This window comes from Desmodus rotundus, chromosome 4 (assembly GCF_022682495.2).
Source record: "Desmodus rotundus isolate HL8 chromosome 4, HLdesRot8A.1, whole genome shotgun sequence".
NCBI classification, from domain to species: Eukaryota; Metazoa; Chordata; class Mammalia; order Chiroptera; family Phyllostomidae; genus Desmodus; species Desmodus rotundus.
This window is the reverse complement of record NC_071390.1, coordinates 55,287,064-55,311,441: the sequence shown is the minus strand read 5'-3', so window position 1 is coordinate 55,311,441 and position 24,378 is coordinate 55,287,064. Positions and strand designations below refer to the sequence as shown.

The following is a 24,378-nucleotide window of genomic DNA, read 5'->3' as shown; positions in this document are numbered from 1 at the left end:
TGGAGGGGGGTGGGTATGGTAGGTACATCTACCCAGTTTGACTGTAGAAGATTCGTTGGGCCCACAATGTTTCTGTAGAAAACATTGCAATGCAGGTCATGTAGAATCTGTTCTTATATTTATATACTGTTTTTCTCTCTCCCATGTAGGAGCTGAATTCTTTCATTACTCTGTGTTGATGAACTCAAACTTACACAATTCAGGTTTCCTAGGCAGTGAATAAAGCTAGAAATATACCCTGTGATTAACTTCTACATAACCTATTGTTCCTTAAAGTCTCTCTCTCCATTCTTCTATTAGCTCCACAAAAGCCAGAAATGAAAAAGCTCCAGCAAGCCTCCCTTCCCTGCCGCCTCTGCCGTTGGCAGGGCAGGCGCTTCCTGGGTGGGCGCTGGGGCAGGTGGGCCACTTGGAGATACTTTCCATCCTCATTGCATATAATGGCAGGTTGTTTTTTTTTTCTTTAACTTATTCCCTCTAGGTTTTCCAAATAAATGTACTTTTTCTTTCTCAGCTAGAAGTTGTGAAATTATCCTGCCTGATAATATGAATGATAAAGCAATTGCTCCATTGTAGAAAGTTATGTATACGTTGGAGGTGTTATTGTTCCCACTGCTTTTGAAAGGCAATATCTTTTATCTTTTCATTACCTGTATATTAGTATTCATCATGGTCTTTCAAAAATAGCTTTATGGATTGATCTTATCAATAATACTGCAAAGTGTTTACCAAACTTCTTGGTGATACATGTTATCTCAAGTTGCCAGAGCAGAAACTCTCACTCCAAGGATATTGCCCACTTAACTCCCATGTTCAGATATTGAGCTGCCCACTGGCGTAAAACGTGGCTGTCTTACCTTCTAGCCATGCTCAGCTGCCCAGCCTCACTGATTGGACACAGGGCATTCCCTGCCACGGGACGCATCCTGAAACAGCAGTCAAGTGCTCCTTTACAGGAATGATAGGGACAAACTCACCCTATGGGTTATTTATCTGGCACTTGCATTTCCTGTTGTGGTTGATTTTCCTTCTTTGCTAAAAGAAACACCCTCACCCTCTCCTAGTCTCGTGCATGTGCCAGGCAGCCAGGGTTCTGGTAGTCTATGACTGGGAGACAGGAAATGTCCCTCCGTGAAGCAAGTGCCATCCTGTGCTCCAGTGCCAGGCTGCTCTTATGTGGCCACACTCTAAGACCCTCAAGTTCAGTAGCCCAGACTTTCTGGTGAAAGTCTTAGGCATCCATATTAAAAGGGGTTGCCCATTGTGAATTATATATTGCAAAATGACTGTAGTAGTAAGACTGATACGATTTTTCTTGGGGAGAAAGTTTGATAAACCCACAGAAATCAAGAAGCACAGAGCTCAATGTCTAGTCCAGCAGTTTTGCCCTCTCTTTACCCTCAGTTTTAATAAAGCAACATTCACGTCCTGAAAGACTAACAACACACATCCACATTTCATTGAGGTCACTCATGATACAAGGACATACACACTACATATCCTCCTTTCTTAGGAGTGGCAAACCCATGGCACTTAATGAAAGTTAGGCAGCTGTATTGCAACCAAGGGGCTGACCAAGCCAGTGGTTCAAGATGGAAATGATAGGTTAACATTGTAGGTTGATGACTTGGAATATAACGATCAGGTAGTGGGATCCACTTCTGCAGACTTCAGGAGATAATGGGTCTCATCTTGCTGCTAAACTCAGTTTTCCATATCTGTGTAGGTTGTAAGGGAGAAGGGAACCCTGTATATTTTTGGAAATCACGGCACAAACAAGATTGTTGTCTGATATATTATCCCTTCTGACGTTGATGACAGTAACATGGCAAAAAGAGTTTTAAGAAGTCACTGGGGTAAAAGAAAAGGAAAGAAAAAACTCTCGATGTAGCTGTGAGGAAGAAACTTTCATGTTAATTTAAAGCTATAATTCTAGTCCATTTTAAAACTGGTTTGCAACTTTTCTAATGAAAAATTTCACAAAGGATTAATTTCCATTTTCTTTTCTCATTATTGTTTGGCAGTCAAGGTTGAAGCTAGATCACGCTATTCCAAAGACCCATTTGAGTACAAGAATGCAACTCACAATTCTCGGCTTGTGACCAAGCCAGGTGAAAGAGTACTGGAACCCATCCCAGTTTTTAATAACTGCCCTGCACCCCTCTATGCTCTACCTTAACATGCTGAGCTCAGTTGAAGAAGACAGATGCACTACTGTGGATTTCAGCATGCATTTAGCTTGTAATGGGTAGCAAAATACCAAAGAGAAAAACCATAAAGAATAATAAATAATAATTAAAACTACCATACCTGCAAACTAGCCCTGTTAGCTAGATGCCTTTTACGTTCAAGCCACTTTGCATGCCTCTTACTCTGAGTGATTCCAGTGTGAATATGACATTACTAATGACCTGCTAAGTGTGTGCAGATGTGGGTTTCTCCAGATGTGGTGATTAATAACGTAATGGAGATAGCCAGTCAACTCATGTTTATGGGTCGTTTGCCTTTTATTACATTTCTGAGTTTATTTGCTTTGAACTATTTCTTAACTCCAGCCAACAAACTCACCTTTAAGTCTCAAAGGGCATCATCCCGCTAAACCCTGATGAGGAAACAGGGAAGAAGGAATGTGCCCCAGGCTGGAGCTGAGCAATGAGTTCATCCTGTGTCGGGCACTGGATTATTTGGGGAAGCTGAAAGTTGAAATCATTGCCCATTTTACTCAAAGGGCCCACAAAGAGGCATTGGTGAACCTTGGTACACTGTTTGCAAGCAGGCTAGGCTAATAAATAAAGTTTTTAAAAACAAAAAAAACTCAGTAAAATATATGATCATCTTGAAGTAAGCCCAGAGTTCTGGCTGGTGTTTCTGGAAGATGTTGCTTGCTTTTGCTTGAAAACAGAATGACGATGAAAAGTCGAGTAAAATGTTGTTACAGATGTTCGACTCTGCATTAAGGCTGTTGGAATTACCACCACATCTTAAATCAATTCCCAGAACATTGTCTGGAGGTTATGTCATCGAAATAATGAATCCTCTTTAGTCAAGTATAAGCAAACATGTTAAAACATCATTGTAACTTTAAATTAAACTCTAGCGCCAACCAAGGGATCTGAAGCCTCATTAGACTTGCCTGACATTTTTCTAGCGCTGAGTCTTCCCAAACTGTAAAACCGTTCGATTCAGTGCCTATTAGACAAGCGAGCACTGGGAAGTTACAACAGCACATTAAGCGTTATACTTAGGGATGTGCAAAAACAAGCCCTTGAATTTTATGAGTACTTGGAGACTGGATGGAGTTCTGCCCCTATAAAAACTCTACATTGGATTCCTGAACTTGTTTGTGTTTTAAAGAAGCTGGTAAGTCAGGTTCCTTTAACAGATTGTATCTTCCTGAGGTTTCCACAGCGTGCTGCGAATAGGAATGCTGGAGACAGAGGTGTACTGTAATTAGCCAAAAAGCAGGCTAAACATGAACCTGTGAATGTGCGTTGGCGTCAGGTGCTTGCCCATTCCTTCAATACATTTGTCTTAGCTGACAGGATGTAAATTTAAGTCTCCCTTTTAACTCAATTTTTATTCCTCTCATGTAGTTACAGAAGCCATAAAATGAAAATTATATTGTATAGCTTAACTAAAAGTTTTTCTAGATTTGCTTTCTTTAAATATGCTGAAATTGATAGAATCTATATAGAGGGTAATAATTAAATATGGTTTATATCCTACTTATGGGAAAGAAGTTATCCCTGCTTCTCTTGTGGGACCTGAGCCATACGAAACAGTCTCCATTCCACAGCATTCATATTTCTGAGCTGGAGACATTCTCCCCATCTCTTCAGGGAACAGATCTGCATTTCGAGGCCGAGAGTAGAGGAGGAAATCTTTGAACACGAGTTTCATTTAAGAGAACAAATCCCAGTTTAGATGCAGTATGATTGTGATGGATGATCTTTCTGAGTTGCAATGAAAATAAATAGTTTCCTTGCATAGAAGGAGGCATAACTGTAGCACCAGAACAAGGTGTCCGTCTGGACCTGGCTAACAGGTATTAACTTGAACGTCTTCCATCTGAACATCACTCCAGGTAAACAGATGGCAACATGGTGCAAGGATATTGGGCTTTTAACCAAAGAGGGTTATTTATTGTGGACCCAGTGCAAATGGGAAAACAAAAATTAAGCAAAAGAATTCAATGGAAATACCAGTGAGTGTGACTTTTTTTCAGGTCTTAACTAATAGAGACACAACCATGGCAACATCTGGCAACCTCAAATAAATATAAAGTTAGCCATAGTAGACTAGGTAAAAGACCCTTTTGGATATTTCATTCCTACCATTAAAAAGTTTGTGTGAGAGAGAAGAAGAGAACTTTCACCCCCATTAGACTCACTCCCATGCACACATGATACTTAGTCTGGCGTGGGACTTGACTAATCTAGGTCCCCCTGAACATACAAGAATTGCAAGCGCTCCACTTTAAAGGATGACCTTGCATTATGGGTGGCGTCAATGCAAGATTTTCTACCCCATCTGAAGATGGTGAATGTGCCTAAGTATACTCACACACACACATTCTCCCTCACTCTCAACCTCACTGCCTTTCTACCCTGTTCCTGCCTGGGATGCGTGGCCCCCTGTCCTGTGAAAGGAAGATGAATTCAGGTCAAGCTCGGAGTGCCTGTTTGCTTGTCGGGAGATGCATATCAACTCTAAGTGATTTTTTTCAATCCCATTTATGTGGCTTGTATTTATTTCCTTTAATCTTGTAAGTGCTGTTTAGTTTCAGTGTGATTTGCTGTGGATGCTCATTTCTGATAAGATGCACTATCCTCCCAGGCACATAGTTTCTTCCTGGAGCCCTAAGTGATACGGTCGCAGCCCAAGGGTGGGCGTCTTGGGGAGATGGGGTGCAGGTGGTAGGGTTAGTGGGCTGTGGGCATGTACAGGCTCTTTCTTGCCTTCATTCTTTCTGGAATAGCTCTCACCTTGAGCCACATTCTTGTTCCCTTTCCCTGTGTCAGCCAGAATTTAGGCAACATCAGACTGGCAGTAGAATTGTGGGAGTGGGGGTTGCTAAGTATGATATTTTGAAGCAGGTGCAGAGAGTACTTGGATTACTATAATCCCTTTGGAACCATGTATCATAACATACTAAATTTATTCAGGGTTTTCAGGGAAGCACCATATAATGCATGTGCTGATATGAGTCTTTTGGATAATATCAAGTAGCTGAAATGACATTTTCTCCCCAACCTAAGACTTGTACACCATTAACATAAATGTCAAGCATCTTTTGATGTTGTCACTGCTAATATTTTTCTTCTTAACCTTAAAGGTAACTTCTGTGCATTCTGGGTTTCAGGGGTGCTTCCTTCCAGTCTGTGTTGCAGTCAACTATAAGAATCCAAGGATCCTATTATTTCCTTTGACATTACAGCTTTAGCCTGAACTGTGGGGGTGGGGAGAGAAGGACTAGAATTTTGCCACCAATGCCCTTGGGTGACAGGCTGGGTACGCATCTATTAATTATCAGGCAACTCTCTTAAAAAGAAGCATGATGCAGGCTAATACATCTACAAAGCTTATTAGTGGGTGTCTTTGGGCAAAGGCAGTAGAGTATGCTGTGTTGTGTGTGAGCGAAGCTTCACTTTGCTTAGCGACCTGTGTAGTTTAGACATTTGGAAAAGAGCCTTTGGTTTCCAATCTCTTGTGCTGCCCTCCCTTCCTCCCTCCCCTCACCACATCATCAGAGATATCACTCAATGGCAACCTCCTCCTCCATTTGGGTGCTCTTCTCCTGCCAGGTTCTCCAACCTCACAGCCCGGTCCTCCTGTCCTACTAAGTTAAGAAAAGACCCCTTGTGCGCAGCCCTCCTTTTCTGAAAGTGTGGGGACAAGAGCTGAGTTGGGCTAGGGATTCTCGGGCTAGCATGCTCCAATGTTCCCAGTCCCCAGTGATTGAAACATTGGCTGTCAAGGCCTCAAATCCTTGCCTCTCTCCAAGGCTCTTCCTCTGGCGTGCAGGGCTTAGGAATCAGTGAAGTTGATTCATTTGCAGAAGCAGCAGGCTGTCAGCTATTGTGCTGCTGTTTCAAATACAACTTTATTTCTGATTTTGATTACGAGAAACCCCTTTTGATTACCCACCCAAGCAAAGTAACCAAAATTATCTCTAAGAATAATGATTGTGTGTCCGCATATAAATATTTTCTGTATTCAGATAAATCAGTACTTCTTTTCTTCTATGGCAGGGTGTTTACAAACTGTTGTAGTCCGTTTCAAGTGCATGTTCAAATGCTGGAGTGAAAAGAGGTGATGCTTTCACCTTTCCTAAGCTGGCTTCTTGGACTAACATACTTGGTCTTTGTCATTGGGTCCTAAAAGACAGTCATGAGTTCCTAGTGAGTGACTGAGCCATGAGTGTGTGTCCTTTGATATCTTGCCTGTATTTCTCAGTCTGCCCCAAACTGTTCGTAATCTCATGAGCTGCCTGTATTTCCAGTTGAAGATGAGCAGCCCTCAACGCTGTCACCAAAAAAAAAGCAACGGAATGGAGGCATGCGGAACTCCCCCAGCTCCTCGCCCAAGCTGATGAGGTAAGGAGGGGGCCTCGGCCATGGGGGTTCCCCTCTAGCTCCTTCTCTTCCCTTTCTCACCCTCCCCACCCTGCCCAGGCCCAGGGCCTCCCCTCTCCAGCAAGCAGGAGGTAGGGGGGTGGGGACGGGATCGTTAGATGGCTTCTTAAAGGCTGGAGTATTTATTCTGTCAGCTTGTCAGCAGTTAATGATAGAGCTGAAAAAATTCTGTCATGAGAAACAGTTTGAAAAGCTGTTTGAAAAATACATAGGCTTTAAAGTCTTAGCTGTCACAGTGTCCTGTCTGTGTGTAGTTCCTAAACAGCAGTGGCACTAATGATGGTGGCAACCAATCAGAGGAACTCATGTGGTTAGTTCGCCTCTGGCTATTCTCTTTCTGCTGGAGTCCCTCCGAGGACTGTTGTCTGTACTTAGGGCCATATGTGAGATGTATCATCACAATCAAAAATGAACCTGAAGATTACCTTCCTTTTATCCTGTCCATTGAAATCAAATTTCTGTTAATTGATTTCGACTGATAGAAAAAAAATCTAATAATCTGTGGACTTGCCAAAGCAAAGTTCAAAAGTAATACAGATCTGCTCAGGCTAAAAGCAATATTAATTATGGAATACAGCGTGGTCTCTCTCTCTCTCTCCCCCCCCTCTTCCTCTCCTTCTCTCTCCATCCCTCCCTCTTTCCCTCCTTCTCGTCCTTCCCTTCCCTCTTTCTATGTTGACTATGGCTTCCTCTAAGAAATAGAAAGTGAAACCAAATTTCAACAGAGTTCTGCAAGTTCCTCTTCTTGGCTTCCTTACCTTTCATCTTCCCAATTTTGTCTTTGATCCATCTGCCAGTCCCAGCGCTTTTTCCTTCCAACACCCTAACTCTCTGTCACCTCAGTGAAGCGGGGCTGATCTCAGATTGGCACTGCTCTTCCTGAAATGGTCACCACCGTGGAAACACCTGCCATCTTGATGTTACCTTTCCCTTTGCATCTGCATTGACCACTCTTCTACCCTTCATTATTGAAATACAACAATGGTGGTTTTTTCCTCCTTTGCCCCTTACCCCACACATTCACATCTTCCTGGCCCTCCTCGAGCTCCTTTTTGGAATGATGGTGGGCAGTCCTTCTCTATGCAGCAGAGGACACAAGTTCCTGTGGAAGACTCACCCAGCCCCATAACTGTTTCCATTATAACCATCTCTTCCTGTTAAATATATTCTTAACAGTTCTCTGCCTTCCCCTTTACTCAGTCTTGCTCCAGTCTTGCTGATTTACATGCTTGTTTACAGTTCACGAGAGGAATAAAATGCGCCAACTGCCACGCTTCTCGTTCTTGTGAAGCCAGTCCGTCAAGCTAGCATGCATTTCCTATTTACTCACCTTTAGGTAATCACCTTATCTAATGCTAATAGTTTTATCCATTTAAAGTAGAGAAAAGCGCTTTCTTCTGCCTAAATTTAGAGGAGCAAATAAATAAATAAAGAGAAGTCTGAAAAATCTGAAACCTTTGGAGCCAAATTCCCTGTCCCTGTTTGCTATGTAAAGTATGGCTCATTTCTTTGATCTTGAGTAATAATAATTCTGAGGAGTTACACTGTTTTCATATGCTTCAAAGCTGTGTCAAAGTTTTGCTGCTTAAGGGTACTTCTTTATTCTGTTGGCTCTTGGGTACCAAGATGACAGGTCTTCTGTACGTGGTGGAAGCTTTTTTAAGTCGTAGCCTTCAGCAAAACATCAAATTACCAAATCCAGGGTAACATACTTCCACACAAATGCCTTTCCTGTAGATATATTATACCATATATATTAAATACTTTAGTGTTACACGCTACATTTTATTTGCAATAGAAAGTGATGGTTTGAGGTAGCCTTGAGGGGACTTTATTTCCACAAGCAGAAAAAGCTAGTGTATACTGTATCAAGTATGGTTTTTACAGGACTTTCTGCCTGAAGGCCTTTGTAAATAAGTAATGATCAACAGATTGGCTGTGGGTTTTTGAAAAGCATGCCTGTGTCAGTTTGCATGATGGGGGAGAATTTTCAAAGTGGGTCTAGCTTTCATTGCCTGTTGGAGAGGGGCTGAGAGAGGCAGACAACCTGGGCTGGAGCTGTCTGTTCCGTGGTACATCAGAATTGCTAAACGTGGGTCAGGCGGTGAGCTGAGACTTGCCAAGCTACAGAACTTGCGTTTCTGGTGTTGCTGCCTTTGAGCTGCTGCTGTGGCCACAGCTCCTGTCACCAGGATACTTTACCCTACCCGCCACAAGGGTCTCTCAGCTGGAACGGGCTGTTTTGTGACAGGTCAGAAGGTCTCAGGCACTTCTCCATTACTTTCTGTGTCCTAGGTGTTCTCCATGCTCTGACGTGGCAGCAAAGACAGGGTGTTAAGCCCAATCTGTTTTCCTTCTCTTCCAGTCTGTGAATGGAGAACCATGGGTTTGTTGGGTTTGACTCTCTGGCACTGGCCCTGAGGTTCCCAGGACCTTGTTTTTGCAAGATCCCTCTTGTTGACTGAAAGAAAACAGAGGGGCCCACGCAGTAGTACCCTGTGGCTTCTCCAGGTTCATCTACCTCTTCAAACACTCCTTCTACTCTACAGAAGATACGACTCCCAGGTCCTACTCCTTATGACCTGAAACATCCATAAAGGAAGCTAATGACATATTTGAAGTGGTTTTTCAACATGAATTTGTGGCTCACTGTTTGAACAGAATCAATCATTCTGAATGTGGGCAGGTTTAGTGGCCCATGGGGCAGTGATAGGAATAGCTCCAACAGAAACTGGAGAGTCCAGAATGGGTGAGGATGGGCTTTAATTTACCGCTGTGGCTTTTGCAAATAAAACAGGCTCCTACAAGAGGGTTCCTTGCAAACTACCTGCCAGCATACAGTACTGCTGGGACTCGGCGCTAATGGGTCTCTGTCTCCCTTTTGTTCTGGCATCAGGCTTACCCTAATTTTTAAGTATCACTTAACTCTCTGCACAGTCATTAGGTGAACAGCCTCGTTTTGTGTGTCTGGATACTGACAGTATGTTTTTTAGTCACTGACAGAAAATAGCTCTTGCAGTCAGACTGAGCTACATGGTGAATGTCTGTGCTCCAAGCCAGGGATTCCTGTGTCCTAATAGATGACCCTGAACTTCATAGTCCCTGCGGAGGAGTGGGCCATAGAGGTTCCCAGTTTCCTGTTATTTGCCTCCTTGTTGATCTTTTCACATAGAATGATTTAAAGAGCTTCCCCAGCTTCCTCCATACTCACCAAGCACCCAATGCTCTGTTCTCCGTAGTTGGTGGTTTGTGCCTTGTAAGGATAGCTGTGTCTTCCTGCAGTACTAAGGCTCTTCAGGGCAAGAACTTTGTCTCTAAATAACTAAGTCAAGGGTTCTTAATTTGGGAGGTGGTTCTCACAGACCCTATTGAATATCCAATGAAAACTCTCTAGGAAGTCCCTGTAGGGGGAAAAAAAGTACGGTTGACACCATTTTTACTAGATTCATGGATTCCCTACATTGTGCCCAGGTTACAATCATACTCAGTTCTTTCCACGGCCACTTTCAAGTTGTTTTATTCTCCAGTGTGTTTTGGCTGCTGAGACTATCCCTTAGGTGGATAGATGGTGTAGAGGCAATGCCTGGGCTCTCACACTGTAGCCTCTGGTGGAACCCACCAAGTCTGCATTTCAGGGGTCTGCTTCTCTTCTTTTCTCAGACGAATTTTCATCCAACATATGTTTAGTGACAGCCTCTGGCAAAGAGGTGTTGTAGAAGATCTCTGAGGGGTATAAAGTAACATGGATTAGAGGAGGTGTCTATCTTCAAAACACAGTTTAATTAATGTAGGAGTCAGCAAAAGAGAGTGGGAACAGTTAGGATATCTACTAGCATGGGCTGTGAGAACAGAGTGGGCCGACATCACCTCTGGTTTAGAAGGCTGAACCTATGTGTGAAGAAGGTTTCAGTGAACCTAGCCTTGTGTGATGAGGAGAATTCTCTGTTGCTAATAGTACCCACCCTGTTCATTGTTTACCGAGTGTCAGGCATCATTCCAAGAGTGTTGTGCTTAGGAACTCTCTGAATCCTAACTACAACTGCACGAGTAGGAATCACTCTTTCCCCACTTCACAGATGAAGAAGCTGAGTCACAGGTGTAGAGTGTCATAAATCCAGTAAGTCTTACCTAATTAGGAAGAGTTGAACCCAGGTGGTTTAGCTTCCAAGCCCATATTATTAACTCCTTCACTATGCGGCCTGACGCGGGAAACAGGGAAAGTGCCCAGGCCATAGGAAGTGACTTGGTTTGGCTGGAGCATGGGGTCCTATCATAGGCATCGGGGGGACCCTGGCAGATTTTTGAGGAGGCAGTGCCCTAACTGGTGTTTGGGAGGGCCACTGGTGGCACAATAAGGAAGGATTTAGAGTCCTCCATCGGGGGTCTCCAGAGACACATGTTACATAAGCAGAGATGGGAAGAGAAGGCCCAGCCCACCCCAGCCTCTGCCAAGGCCCTTTGGGTGCCAACCGCCCAGGAACTGCTATGGGTAGTGGACCGGAAGCGGGCTACTCAGTCTTCCCAAGAAGGGCACACAGCATTCTTTTTTTTGGGGGGGGGCGGTTAATTTATTTTTCATTTTTTATTTATTTTCTTTTTCAATTTTTAAATTATTTTATTGTTCAATTACAGTTGTCTGCATTTTCTCCCCACCTCTCTACCCCACCCCAACCAAACTCACCCTCCTCCCCTGCTTCCAACCTCCCCCTTGGTTTTGTCCATGTGTCCTTTGTAGGAGTTCCTGAAAACCCTTACCCCCTCCCCTCTGGCTATTGTTAGATTGTTCTTAACTTCCGTGTCTCTGGTTATATTTTGTTTACTTTTTTCTTCTGTTGACTATGTTCCAGTTAAAGGGGAGATCATATGGTATTTGTCCCTCACCTCCTGGGACATCAGCCCATGTTACACCCATTGCTCCAGGAGCTCAGGGAACTTGGAGTAAGGTTGGGAAGCATGGGCTGTGAGGATTTACGCAGGATGTGGCGGGTAGACAATTTACCAAAGACACAACCCCCAGCTGGGCTAGCAAGGATAATTGATGATACCAAAAACAGAAAAATTAAACACTGCGATGGAGCTTCATGTTTTGAGACTGAGAAAATATTTGACATTTGTTGTCTGAATGGGAGGAGAAACATGATTTGAGGAAAACAGATTATCCTCTTAGGCATTTACTGATCATTAAGTCAAATAAACTCATCTGCTTGTTAAGTCCCCTTCTCTCTCCTTTGACTCTTCCATGGGGTCTTTTTGTTAGGACTGTCAGCTTAAAAGGTCTTAGTAATAGAAGATGGCAACCTGGCCTGAACCCAGGCAGAGTTGGGGGCAGAAGGCTGCTCTCACAATTCCTTCCACTGGGCAGAATAAAGAAGGAAAGCATGGACAGCTTAGCTAAGTATATTTACCTCCTAATGCACAGACAAATAGGGGATGACAGGCCCCATGGAACTGGAGAAGACAGAAATAGTGGGTCTCATCATACCAAGACTTGGGTGGACTTGACACTGGTTTTGGGCATAGCGTGCTCAGCAGAGGGTCATTATCCTGTCCTCTGGCTTCCAGAGCATCTTGTACACTCTCCTCTAGGACCGAAGATCATGTCATTTCTCCCAGATGTCCCCCAAACATAATAGCAGACATTTCCTTCTTCCTCTGAGAATAGTGGCTGCCTAACAACAAATGGCATATTAGGTGACAGTAGTTCTTGACTTATACCTGTTAGGCAGCAAAAGAAAATTTAACTAGGTAGTTACAGAGAAGTGGAAAAGGACACTAGTTTTGGCAGAGTGGCGAAAGCCTGGCCTGAAAATTTTTTTCAAGGTGACTCCATAGATGGCCATTGGGTGGGAGATGAGGGCAGTGACAATGGGCAGCCATGTCTCAGGAGAGATGACAAAAGGATGAGCTAAGAGAAGAGCCAGAATCCCAAAGTCAGGACCCTTACAACACAGCAGCAAACACTATACACCCAGAAATAAAATGCAGCCAGAATGAGGCACATCATTTATGATGCCGAAAACCCAATGTGAGTCCTCGTGAGGTCACTGCCTGAGACCCTCTCCAGTCTCCTGTGGCCAGCACAGCCAGAGACCCACTCGCGTGGCCTGAGACTCATGAACGTTGCACTCAAGGACTCAGTTACCAACTGCCATGCTGTCTTCTCTGGAGTGGGAGAGGAGAAGGGGAGACAGGAGGGTAGAAAAGAAGAACTATTGCACTTTACCAGAACTAATATTTCGTTTTCTTTTTTACGTTTATTTGCTGATTGGCTCATAGATAGAGAGGTCAGCAAGAGTCACTAGTGTGGTATGCTGGTTAGGAATCCCCATCAAGTGTTGACAGCCTCTCACATTCCGGAGAGTCACGGGAAGGCAACCTGGGTGCGCTTTGGTCACTAGTCCTAGCATTTGCCATTTGAATAGGAGGGTCAGGACTGGGGTGAGGCATAAGCAGCACCTCCTTAAATTTGCACCCAGGCCCTCACTTGCTTCACTCTATGCTGGTCTTACTGAATAGAACCATAGACTTCTAGTCCGTATTTCTCCAACAGTTGCTGACTTTGGTAAGATTGATTCACCATGTAGTTTCTCTATGTGGGCAAAACTTGATTGCAGTGGTTCTCAAGCTTTGCTATATATTGGAATCCTCTGGAGTACCTTGTTAAACTAGAGCTTGATTCAGTAGGTCAGGGCTGGGCTGGAGAATCCGCATTTCTCTCCAGGTCCTCAGTGCTGCTGCTGCAGCTGGGGTGGGGAGCACTTTGAGCACTACTGCTGAGATGTGTCAGGACAGAGAGCAGCATGACGTGACGGGGGCCTCCTCTCAGAAGTATTCATGCTTGGCATTGGAGTACTCAGTAGTTGCTTAATTAAGAACATCTGCCTTGACTACCCTTGGACATCAGACATGAGTCCTCCGTGCCCATCAGCTGCAGCCACTGGCTCCAGGCACACTCCAGGCAGGCTGACTTGTTACAGATGTATTTCAGAGTCTCCCTTCAGATCACGATGCCCTACTTCAAATCCAGACTCTGTAAAGTAGAAAATAGCGCAAGAGCCTTAGTTGTTTTAAAAAAGAACTGTCACAAGGTATGAACGGTGAGTGGGCTCTCACTGGACACATTTTCTGATCTCCATAAAAGGTTGGATGAGTTTCCATTGACTCATTGAAAAGTGTTTGGAGACTAGAAATCATTGATTAGCTCCTCATGTTAGTTGGTTATTTATTGAACATCTACCATGTCATCTGCTGGGCCCTGGAAATACACTGAAGAGTGAAATAGGAGTTTCCTGCCCTCAAGAAGCTTACCAGCTAATAGGTGAGGCAGAGATGCACATATTACCTCTGAAAGAGGATCTCTCACTTTTGTAGGAGCTCCTGGAAGGAAGGGAAACAATTAGGAGGGCAGCTTCAAATGTTCAGGCAGAACATTTGAAGCAAACTTTGAGGCCTCAGAAATGTCCTGATAGCTGCTGGAGTGCCTGACATGATACATACTCAATAAAACTAGTATTTGCCACTGGATGAAAAGCCTGCAGAGATGAGAAATTTGCCCACAGTTTCCCAAGCCTGCTTTTAATGATAGAAGGCATCTTATGTGATGAGAAATGAGGTCTTAAAAATCAAGTGAGAGAAAGGATATAATTTTAAAACTATTTTGTTAATTTTTTTCTTTCATAACTTTTTTTTTTGGTTTGTTACTTTTAATGTAAAATTTCTGAACTCCAGTGCTGAACCTACTGCCACAGAAAAAACTGGGTTTTGTTTTATTTGCCCGCAAGGGGAACTGTGCTCTTTAAAATATAATAACAGCTTCCTCACAGCAGGTTTGCTAGAAAAGGGATTTGTGGTTTTGCTTTAGGCTGTTGTCTTCAAGGCAAGCTTTTTGTGTTTCTGCTGTAGCAGGGCATTTAGTTCACTTCCTGAGATTAATTGATGGCAAGTGGCATTCCTTGCTCTGCAAACCCTCAGAACAATAATCTCTTACTCTTTATTTGAAGTCAGGCATGCTTAATTTCTAGCTGTGGACTTTGGAGGTATCAGCTGAGATTCAAGAAGTATAGATATGAAAAATTTAACTCACCGGGGCTCCTTGTTTGGTATAAAAATGTGGGTATTGCTAAAGGGAGCCTTCAGATATTCGGACACACAGAAGCTCACCAAGCCCCAGCTGATGATTGAGGCTCTCCTGAGCACTCTGTCCTGACAGGGGCTTTGGGATCATTCTTCACTGGTTATTCACACAAGTGGTACCTTTTATAAATTCTCATGATGCTGGTCTTTGCAGCTTAGGGCACAGTGGCTTGGGGCACTGCAAAGGAGAGTGAACAATATCCAGCTGCCTCCTGCAAGTGGGAGGGGGCAGGATGGGGGCCATGCAGCACTGGCTTTTGGTCAGGAAGACCTCTTTGTCCAAAGCCTTGCCTCTCTGCTCGCTAGCTGTGCCACCCTCACCATGATACTTCTCCACTGTGTCCCATGCATCCAAATATGCGTGACAGGACTTGACTTGTAGAATCCTCAAATCAAATCTATTAAGTCATGACAATGATTGGCACTCCCATTTTACAGATGAAGAAACTGAGGCAAGGCACACTGTAGAAAATAGTAGATGAACCAAGACCTAAAGACAGACATTTTGGCCCTGGAGCCACTATGCTATATTGTCACCAAGGAAATAGGTGTTTTCCTGTCCTCCATGGTATCCACCCCAAAGCACTCTCTTTGGAGATAGACTTTTGGTTCCATTGAACAAATTAACTGGTGAGAGTCCAGGCTTCCTCTTTCTGTTGGGTTGGCCTGTCAGAGCTACTGATCCTCAAATACAGGTGTAAGTTAAAGACCAGAGAGAAGTTCCCACTCAGGTAGGGTAGGTCTAATTAAGTGTGTATGTTAGGGATAGTGGGCTATGCTGGGGAGGAGAGGGACATTGGCTCAAGCTCTTTGACTAAGATATTGTGTATTTCCGGTATATTTCCATTCGTAAACTGATGGCAGGATACTCCTCTTCCTTAACTGAACAGATGAGACTAAGGTGCAAGAAGCATTATCAGGGTCATCAATGGACTCATATTTGATACAATGCCTGTTTTCTTTAAGCTGGATTATTGTATTGGTTTTGTGGGGCTGCCCTAATAAAGTATCACAGACTGGGTACCACAACAGAAACTTACTTTCTGACAGTTCTGGAATCTGGAAGTCCTAGATCATGTTGGCAGTGTTGGTTCCTTCAGGCCATGACGGAAGGACCTGTACCGGACCTCTCTCCTCCACCTGTAGATGGCTGTCTTATTCCTGTGTCTTCACATCAGTTTCCCTTTGTAGGTGTCTGTGTCCAAATTTCTTCTCCTTATAAGGACCCCAGTTGTGTTGAATTATGGCCTACTCTGATGACCTCATTTTCATGTAATTACCTCCTTAAAGAATCCATCTCAAAATACGGTCACATTCTGCAGTACTAGGGATTAGGGCTCTAACATACAGACTTTGTGGGGGACACAGTTTAGCCCTTAAAAACTATATAGCAGCAGATATACCTCCCCTCATAGAATTTCTATTGCCCTAACATAAAGCATATTCATTGGCTAAGTGGTAAGCGACAAACGAGTCATGAATTAATTCTGGTGCATTTTAGGGGAGTTGGGATTATCTTGTGAGTTGAGAAAATACATAAATAATTAAGATGTGAAAAGCAATATCTATTACTGGCCTTGGGTTCCAACTAAGGGGTCATTGGAGCATTGTCTGTGAGCCTGTGGAAGTCATTCTTTTCATCATTCTGTTAACTGATGTTGCTGGATGCTTTCTTCAGGGAGGCTTCTGTTGGTCCTCTTTCCCATGTGCAACAAACTACCCGATTCTTCTCCTGGTCCTGACCACAGCAATGTTGGTTGTGCTCAGTGGCAAATGTTTAGACTTACCTCTATTACCATAAATGCCCAAAACCTCAATTTAGATATACAGGTTGCTGTGGACAGCTAACTCTTCCCTCTTTACTGATGTGACAGGTCTCTCCACTGCATAAGCCAATTGAAGGTACTTGCAGTCACTACAGGAAAGACGTGGTAAAGAACTTTATCCTGTTTGGACCAAAGCTTCAGCTTGTTGTGCTGCTGGAATGAATAACATTCCCAGTTTCCTCCCAGACAGTGGAATTTGGTGAATGAGGAACAGTTGTAGCCCTAATGCAACTCTAAAAGTTGTCAGTCTCTCATGCTTCTTACTGCCCACCCTTGCTCCAACAGCTTTTCTTCACTTGCTCAGCCCTTTGACTTTTTGATGCCCAACAGTATTTCAATATTTCTTAAATTCTTCTAGACACCTGTTTCCCTAAGAAGAGCACACTGCTTCAAATCTTAAAGGTCTTCTAGGCTTACCCAACATTTATAATAAAACACCTTTTATAACTCCAGCTCCTGTGGAATGTCAAATGATGAGAAATCCACTGCCTTGGGAAACATCTCTTTTCATTTTTGAAAAAAACTTCAATTTTTTAATAGCATTTCTTTTTTTGTTTTGTTTTATCTTTGAAACTTGATGTTTATTCTACCTCAGTATCATGCTTTGCTCCTGGTCTGCTCTCAGTCAGTCATACTCAGTCAGTTGAATCCATCTCCCACTTAACTGCCATGTGAGGCCAGGTAGTGTGTCTGGCCTGAGTTTTCTGTACCCAGGTTAGGTGGTACTGTAGCTGCCACCTGCCACCATGGTTTTAGGTGCCATTCTCTGGCTCTTTATTTGGGCCTCAGTTCTCTGAGATGGTCCTAATGGCTGCTAATGGATTAACAATGAAAACATGCTGAGAGTCCTTTCCACCTTCCAGGGCCTAGATCAAATGTTACCTTCTCCATGAGGCCTTCCTTAGTCTTACTCAAATGCCAGGCAATTAACAGCTTTGTTCTTAGTGTTCTCATACCACCCTGTACATTACTTTGCTGTAACACTTACCACAGTGTGTCACAAATATTGACTGACATTTTCTCTCTCTACTATATTTTGACCCTGTCTTTAATGAGGGACTATGTCTTGCTCATTACAGTATCATCTGTTCCTGGCTCAGAATAGGGGATGTATGTTTATTGGTTGCTTTGCTGGTTCAAGAAACCAAAGTTCAAATTCCAGATAACATGGCTGGTCAAAAAAGAAAATAACTTTGGTCTGGGAGATTTTTGGTGATTCTAAGGTCAGACCTGTTGAGGAAAATCCTGGATGATTATACTGAAATGAGCTAGGCCGGGCTGAAAGACTCGTGGGGAGTAGATAGTGCAGCCTGGCCTACTGCTGAGACCCCCTCAGAGGTTTCAGGATGCTCCAGCGCCAATCGTGGCTTGCAGCCCTAGTGTCAAATTATACCTCGTGTCCCCAGACCCTCACTCCAGTTAACAAGGCTGTCTTTTTCCCTTTCTTGAGGAGTAATTGATCATCAGGCTTGTTATTTTCTAAGCTTTACTTTTCTAAGATGAGGGTTGGAGACCACTGTTACCAAGGAATGATTTCTTCCCAGAAAGCGAAGGAACCAAAATGTATGTCCTTTCAGTGAAGACACATTGTCTAAAAGAGATTTTGGTCTGCTTGCTATATCATTTGCTTGTTTGCTGATATTACACAAGCATTGTCCTGGGTATCTTTTAGTTCCTGAATGTGCTGGGAATAGTCCTCAGAACTTCTTGAGATAGTCCTCCTTCTCCAACCAATAAACACAGCTCTTTATCTTTTGGTCAACTTTATTAAGATTCTCTTGCAACTCAAATATGTTCTGTTAGGCTGGGAAGGACTCATTCTGTTCATTTTCTCAAGCCTCTTTTCTGTTGTGGTTCCTATTCATCCACTTATCCCAGAGAGCAGATGGAGATCTATAAAGCTGTTACCCCTTCTTCAAGGACAAAAACTCCAAACTTTGCTCTTGCCCTAATCTGTGACTAGTTTTATCAGCAACTGCCTTTTTATTTTATCATTTTTGAATGAGTTCACTTTGTGAAAGATAGCCTGGTAGTTTACAACACCACAAGACCCCCAACAATCTAGCTACTGAGATGCTGTTCCAAGGGAGGGGATATTCTCCTTTAAGACCCAGTATGACAGTTCCTATCTTAATCTAGCATGTTTGTTGAAGATAGCTTTGCAGGATTGCCTCACATGGTATTAGCCATGTGGCATAGCTTGAAAGCAAATTCTCAGAAATAAATAAATACAGAGCTTTCCCATCTAAGGTGGGGTGGGAGGCTTATTGGGATGCATGGTGGATACTCTGAAAGCTTCATTCTAGGTCCGTGGACCATGTGGGAGGGGCTGTTGCTGCTCTCTGTTCTGAACCTATAGGTAAGAAGTATTAGAAAGATCTTAGAGGGAGAAACACCAAAAACTAAATAAAGGTCACCTTTGATGCTTGAAGTAGATTATTAAAAAGTAAAATTGTCTACTTTACAGTAAATATTTGGAATTTAAACCTACTTATATTTTCAATCTCAAAACTATAAATAGGTTTATAGACAGTATTATTCAGCAAAAATTGCTACATGGCACAGATAGCTAGCTATGCCTGGGATCTTATTCTAGTTTATATGTGGTCATTGTTGTAGAAACCCAAATAACCTACCTCAAAACTGAGGTACGGCATCACTAATGGAAATAGAATCTGGACTTGGATGTGTCCCAGGATGCAAGGGTGTATTTCTTGTGCTATAAGCGTGTTAGACCTGATTGTATTGTAATGCTTAAGGGTGTCGGTGAGGCTCTGCCATTCCACAGGAGGGGAGGACTAGATATAAGCATCTTCCTTTTCAACTAGTAAACAAGGTAAGAGAGGGTGAATGCAGCCTTGTGAATTCAAGACAAGTTTATTAAGCGTCTGAGCTTGAGGCTGTCCTGCAAGGAAAGCTGCATTTGGAGGTGAAGGTGGGGTGGGGAGTAGCATCGTTGGGCGGTTCGTGCAAATGCAGTTGTCAAGGCAAGGAGAGAAGTGGTTGCTTAGTATTGAAATCATGTATTCCAGATGTGGGCATTTGGTAGTCAATCTGCTCTGAAGTGACATGCTGCTGAATCTTTAAAGGGCTTCAGCCGGGAAGAGCAAAATCTGATTGGGCAAATTGCTAAAATATTTAAAGTGCAGCTTGTTAAAGCTTTTACTGCAAAGAACATCACGTCAGAAGTTGTAGTCAGAAAGAGCAAGTAATTGGCTTTCCATCCTCATGCCAGTCAGTCAGCATGAGACTCTATCCCTATTCCTTCCTCTTCATTGCCAATGCTAATAATAACCATGTGTGTGTTGTTGGGGGGGGGCTTGCTGAGAGATTGCATAGCTGGTAAAATGAGAGGGGGAGAAAGAGTGAGCCCTTCATAAAAAGAAAGATCAAATCCACAAAACAACGTGAAGGCCATTTTAGAAAAAGGGGAATAGGAGAGAATGGCAGGATTACTACCTGATGAAGGTCGCCTGTACTTCCAAGTGGTGGTGGTTTGGGGCAGTTGTCTTTCAAGCACAAGAATGGCCTTCATTAACAACTACTTCCTCTGCGTGTCTCATCTCCTCCAAGATGTAACTCAGGGGGCACTTTTCATTTATCATTTATCACATTTTCCACTTAGGTTTTCCTGTCCTTCTCTCCCCAGGCATGACCCCTTGTTAATTCCCGGCAATGATCAGATTGACAACATGGACTCCAACGTGAAGAAGTACGACTCTACTGGGATGTTTCACTGGTGCGCACCCAAGGAAATAGAGAAAGTCATCCTGGTGAGTTACAGACCAGGGAATCGATGCCACCCGCTCTGGTCCCAAACTACATTTGCTAGGAATGTTGTTTTCTTAACCGGATAGTGGGATAATACAGTCCCAAGTCCTAATTACTTTTGTTAAAATTCAGAACACATATTGAAGTAACTAGAAGCACTCTCATCAGAACATGAACCAAGAATAGAATTTTCCATCTCTGAATATTTGTTGGTGCTTTACCATAGGGTCGCACACTGTGTGAAAGGCATCATGGGAGGCCGTAAGTACCTTAACTTCTGTGGATTCGGCTTTGGGGCCAGGGCCTGCCTGTGCCATTTAGTAGCTGCACAGCCTTGGGCAATGCACTTGACCTTGCACTTCAGTTCTCTTATCTGTAAGAAAATGAGATGAGAATGACCCTAACTCATAGGGTTATGGTGAAAATGAAAATCCAACTTATGACTGAATAAAGTTATCTATTATCATAATTATTACTGGTAAATGTCATGAAGAAATCTGAACACTGCCTATATTATTATGTGTTTATAACATTATCTTGTATTTGTCTAGATAATGGTTTTGCATGTTTGTGATCCTTCTTAGCACAAAATGTAGACAGGCAAAGTGCTAATGATAACAATGGTGAACCATGGGTCATCCCAGGAAGGCAGGAACTCCTAGCCCTCTTTCTTGGTTGGCTCATGTCTGTAGCAGCTGTGGGCTTCTCTAGTTTGTCTCAGGAATGTCAGCATAGATAACAATCCATTTTACTCTTTAGACTTGCCTTATTAACAGCTTTAGGTTTTAATGCCTACATCAGCCTTCTCACAGCTTATTGTCTTGCTAATCCATAGAAAATGGATTAATAATCAGAAAGGTCAGATGGAAGGGTTCTTTTTCCCTTGTGCCTCTAATCCCCAGATTGCTGTGTCCTTCTCCCTCATGTGAGCCAGGAAAATCTGATCATTTCTGATACCATGGCCACCCTTCCTAAAAAAAGAACTGTTTCAGTTCCTCTAAGTGGCTTTGTGCTCCAACCCACTAGAATTTTTCCTGCATTTTATCTGAGCAGGTGTGTTATCTCAGTGTAATTGTAATCAAGTATCACAAACCAATACAGCATTGTGTTGCAGCATTGTGTCAGAGACTGTCTCGGAGGTGTGAACATTATAGACAAAAACACAGAAAGTCAGAGTTCTCAGGAAACAGCCGTTGTCCAACTTACCCGAAGTACAAATGGTTCTAATCACAAAGGTGCTTATGCATTTACATCCTGGTGTTGTAACCACTGCATTTTTGCTCTGGTGTCGAAATTCAGCCTCAAGTTACCACCCATGGCAGGTCGAAGGCTGAGTGCCATATCTGGGATCCAGGGTTTTAATAAATAACAGACATCCAGTCAAAGTTCCCTATTAGCATTAAAGAGTCTAGGGAGATGAGTTACTACTTTTCCCATCCAAAAAAATCATTTAACAAAATATTTGTACGATCTTTTCTGTGCTAGGCATGGCTGTTGTTGCTGAGGTAGAGCCTCTGACCTCTGCTCTCATGGAGTTTGTCTTCTAGTGGGGGCTAAGAGAAGATCTCCAGGTGGACAAATGAAAACATAACATGTCAGATATTGAAAAAGTGCTATGAAGAAAATAAAGTAGGGTCATGGGCTAGAAAGGGACAGGGGGATGCTATTTATTTATTTAATCCTCACCCAAGAAGGGGAAGGGGGGGAGGGGAGGGGTGGGAAGGGGAGGCGACAGACAAGGAGAGAGAGAAACATTGATGTGAGGGAGAAACATAGATCAGTTGTCCCCCATATGTGTCCTGACCGGGGGACTTAACCGTCAACCTAGGTATGTCCCCTGAGCAGGAATCAAATCCATGACCTTTTGGTGCACAGGACAATGCTCCAACCAACTGAGCCACACCAGCCAGGGCCTGAGAGATGCCATTTAGACAGTGTGGTCCCAGAGGCCTTCTGTAAAGTCACATTGGAGCAGAGATGAGGATGCTCAAAAGATGCTCTGTGGTGTGCGTACCCTAATTGCTTCGGTGTAGGACACTAACTGCTTTAGGGGTTAGAAATTATGTGATGGCCTCAATCTTGAGGAAATGATCATCTAATTGAAGAGAAAATATACAATACAACTGTGAAACAATATATTTAAAGCTTCATGTTAAGAGGCACAAAGTAATAGTCACATCTAGGGGAGAAGACTGGCATGCATCTAAGTGGCCAGGAAGCCTTATTGGAGACAAACAGGTTGTGCTCCAAAGGGTTTGAGGCCATTTCAAACCCCCTGTCCCTTTCTAGCCCATGACCCTACCCCAAGGTTCAGCTTGGGGTAGGCCTTGGAGCATGTGTAGGAGACACAGGACACACATGTGAGTAGTTTTTCTAGTGGGTCTTAAACCTGGCAGAATCAGATTCTCTAGGACTGAGGTCAGGAACTGAAATCTTTACGAGGTTCTCTAGGTGATTTGTGGTGGCTGATCTGAGGATTGGTGTCTTGGTCCCCATATCAAGCTTCTGGGGTCAGCGTCTGTGCCTCTGCCACTGCCAACTGGTGCCTTCCCCTCCTCCCTATTCTAGATTCCTTGCCTCTCCTCCGGACCCAGTTTGGATTCCTCAGGCTCATTGAAGGGAGCTAGCTGCCAGGTGATCTGGCCAATTCAAAATCATCAGGAGCCCCATCACGTTACAGACTAGCTGACCCTCTGTTGGTGGTACCCAGGCACACACACTTCATGCAGCCAAAATAACAAACTCCAGGTCTATTCTACGAAGTGGTGATATGGGTTGTGACTCCCCACTTGTCCCCCTTGGTCTAGTTTATAAAACATTTCTTACAGCCTGTGTCTTTGGTGTTTCTGTGCTCTTTCAGAGGAAAACCAATAATGGTGACAGCCCCTGTTTCATTCTAATGCCCAGGGAGCAAAAGTTAGCTTCTTCCTGTCTTTGGGGGTTACTGCAATAACCCTGACATTGTCATGAATGGCAATATTGGCATTTAAAGAATCAATACATGGGTCAATTCTAGGGATTAAATGGAGCAGAGTTTGATATGTGCAGTGGACATTAATATGCCTCTCCAAAAGCATTGTAAGCCGCACAGGGCTATCCAGGCATTCAGTGGGTGCACAGGGAGGAAGGAAGGCAGAAGGGGAGGTGTTGGACCAGAAGGAAAGGCAGATAAAGGCCCACAGCCGGCCTTCTTGTGTTGTTCTCTTCATCAACTCAGTGAGCAAAACAACCAACAGTGGCTAACATTTGCATTTCCTGGGAAGCTGGTGTCCACCTCTAATGGGGTGATTTGATTCTTTCATTTGTCTCCTTTGTGGATACAGGCCTAGGGCTACAGAAAGACATGGGCTGTTGTTGCTCTTGCTGATCCTGCCCTAGATCATTTTCGTGATTTTTTTGAAACCTCTCTTTGGTAACTTGTGCAGGTGAGCCACTCTAGGCATGCTCCTGGAGACCCCAAGGCAGCAGTGGATAGGGGTGAGCACACTTTCTGTAAAGGGCCATATAATACATTATTTAGGTTTTGTTGGTCATACTGTCTGTCACAGCTAATCAACTCTGCCATTATAAGGTAAAAACAATCATAGGCAATACATAAATGAATAGGATTGGCTGCGTTACACTATAATTTTATTGGAATTTGAATATCATATAATATCCACATTTTGTGAAATACTCTTCTTTTTGTTTTTTCAACAATTTTAAAATGTAGAAATCAATCTTAGCTCGCCAACCATGGCCATACCAGTATCCAATGCCTGGCGTAGGATGTCATGGTCTACTTACTGATACAGTGACATACTTATCATCTCACAGATGAGTCTAGAACTCAAAACTCAAATTTCTTGAGCTGAGACCAACATAGAATCTGATCAATCTACCCTCATCTCAACAAGAGAGGCAGAAAACACAGTTCATTTTATCAATAATTTAGTGGAAACTAAGTCTTCCCTTTCCAAATAACATAAATATTGCTGTTCCCTCTGATTTTCCCCCTGAAAATTATTATGAAA

General features: G+C 43.3%; 1 protein-coding gene across 16 annotated transcripts in view; it reads left to right on the top strand.

Annotated features, from left to right (window-relative positions):
- The window catches only part of KCNMA1 (potassium calcium-activated channel subfamily M alpha 1), a 720,350-nt gene that overhangs the window by 620,238 nt on the left and 75,734 nt on the right, over nucleotides 1-24,378 (top strand). For 11 of the 16 annotated variants that reach the window (XM_053922057.2, XM_024561262.4, XM_071221238.1 and 8 more), the window contains 2 exons: nucleotides 6,503-6,596; nucleotides 20,244-20,367. In XM_053922057.2, the coding sequence (XP_053778032.1) occupies nucleotides 6,503-6,596; nucleotides 20,244-20,367 (218 nt within the window). Of the gene's footprint in view, nucleotides 1-2,024; nucleotides 2,112-6,502; nucleotides 6,597-20,243; nucleotides 20,368-24,378 lie in introns of all 16 variants that reach the window. The other 5 variants (XM_045196202.3, XM_024561263.4, XM_053922055.2 and 2 more) reach the window with 1 other exon arrangement.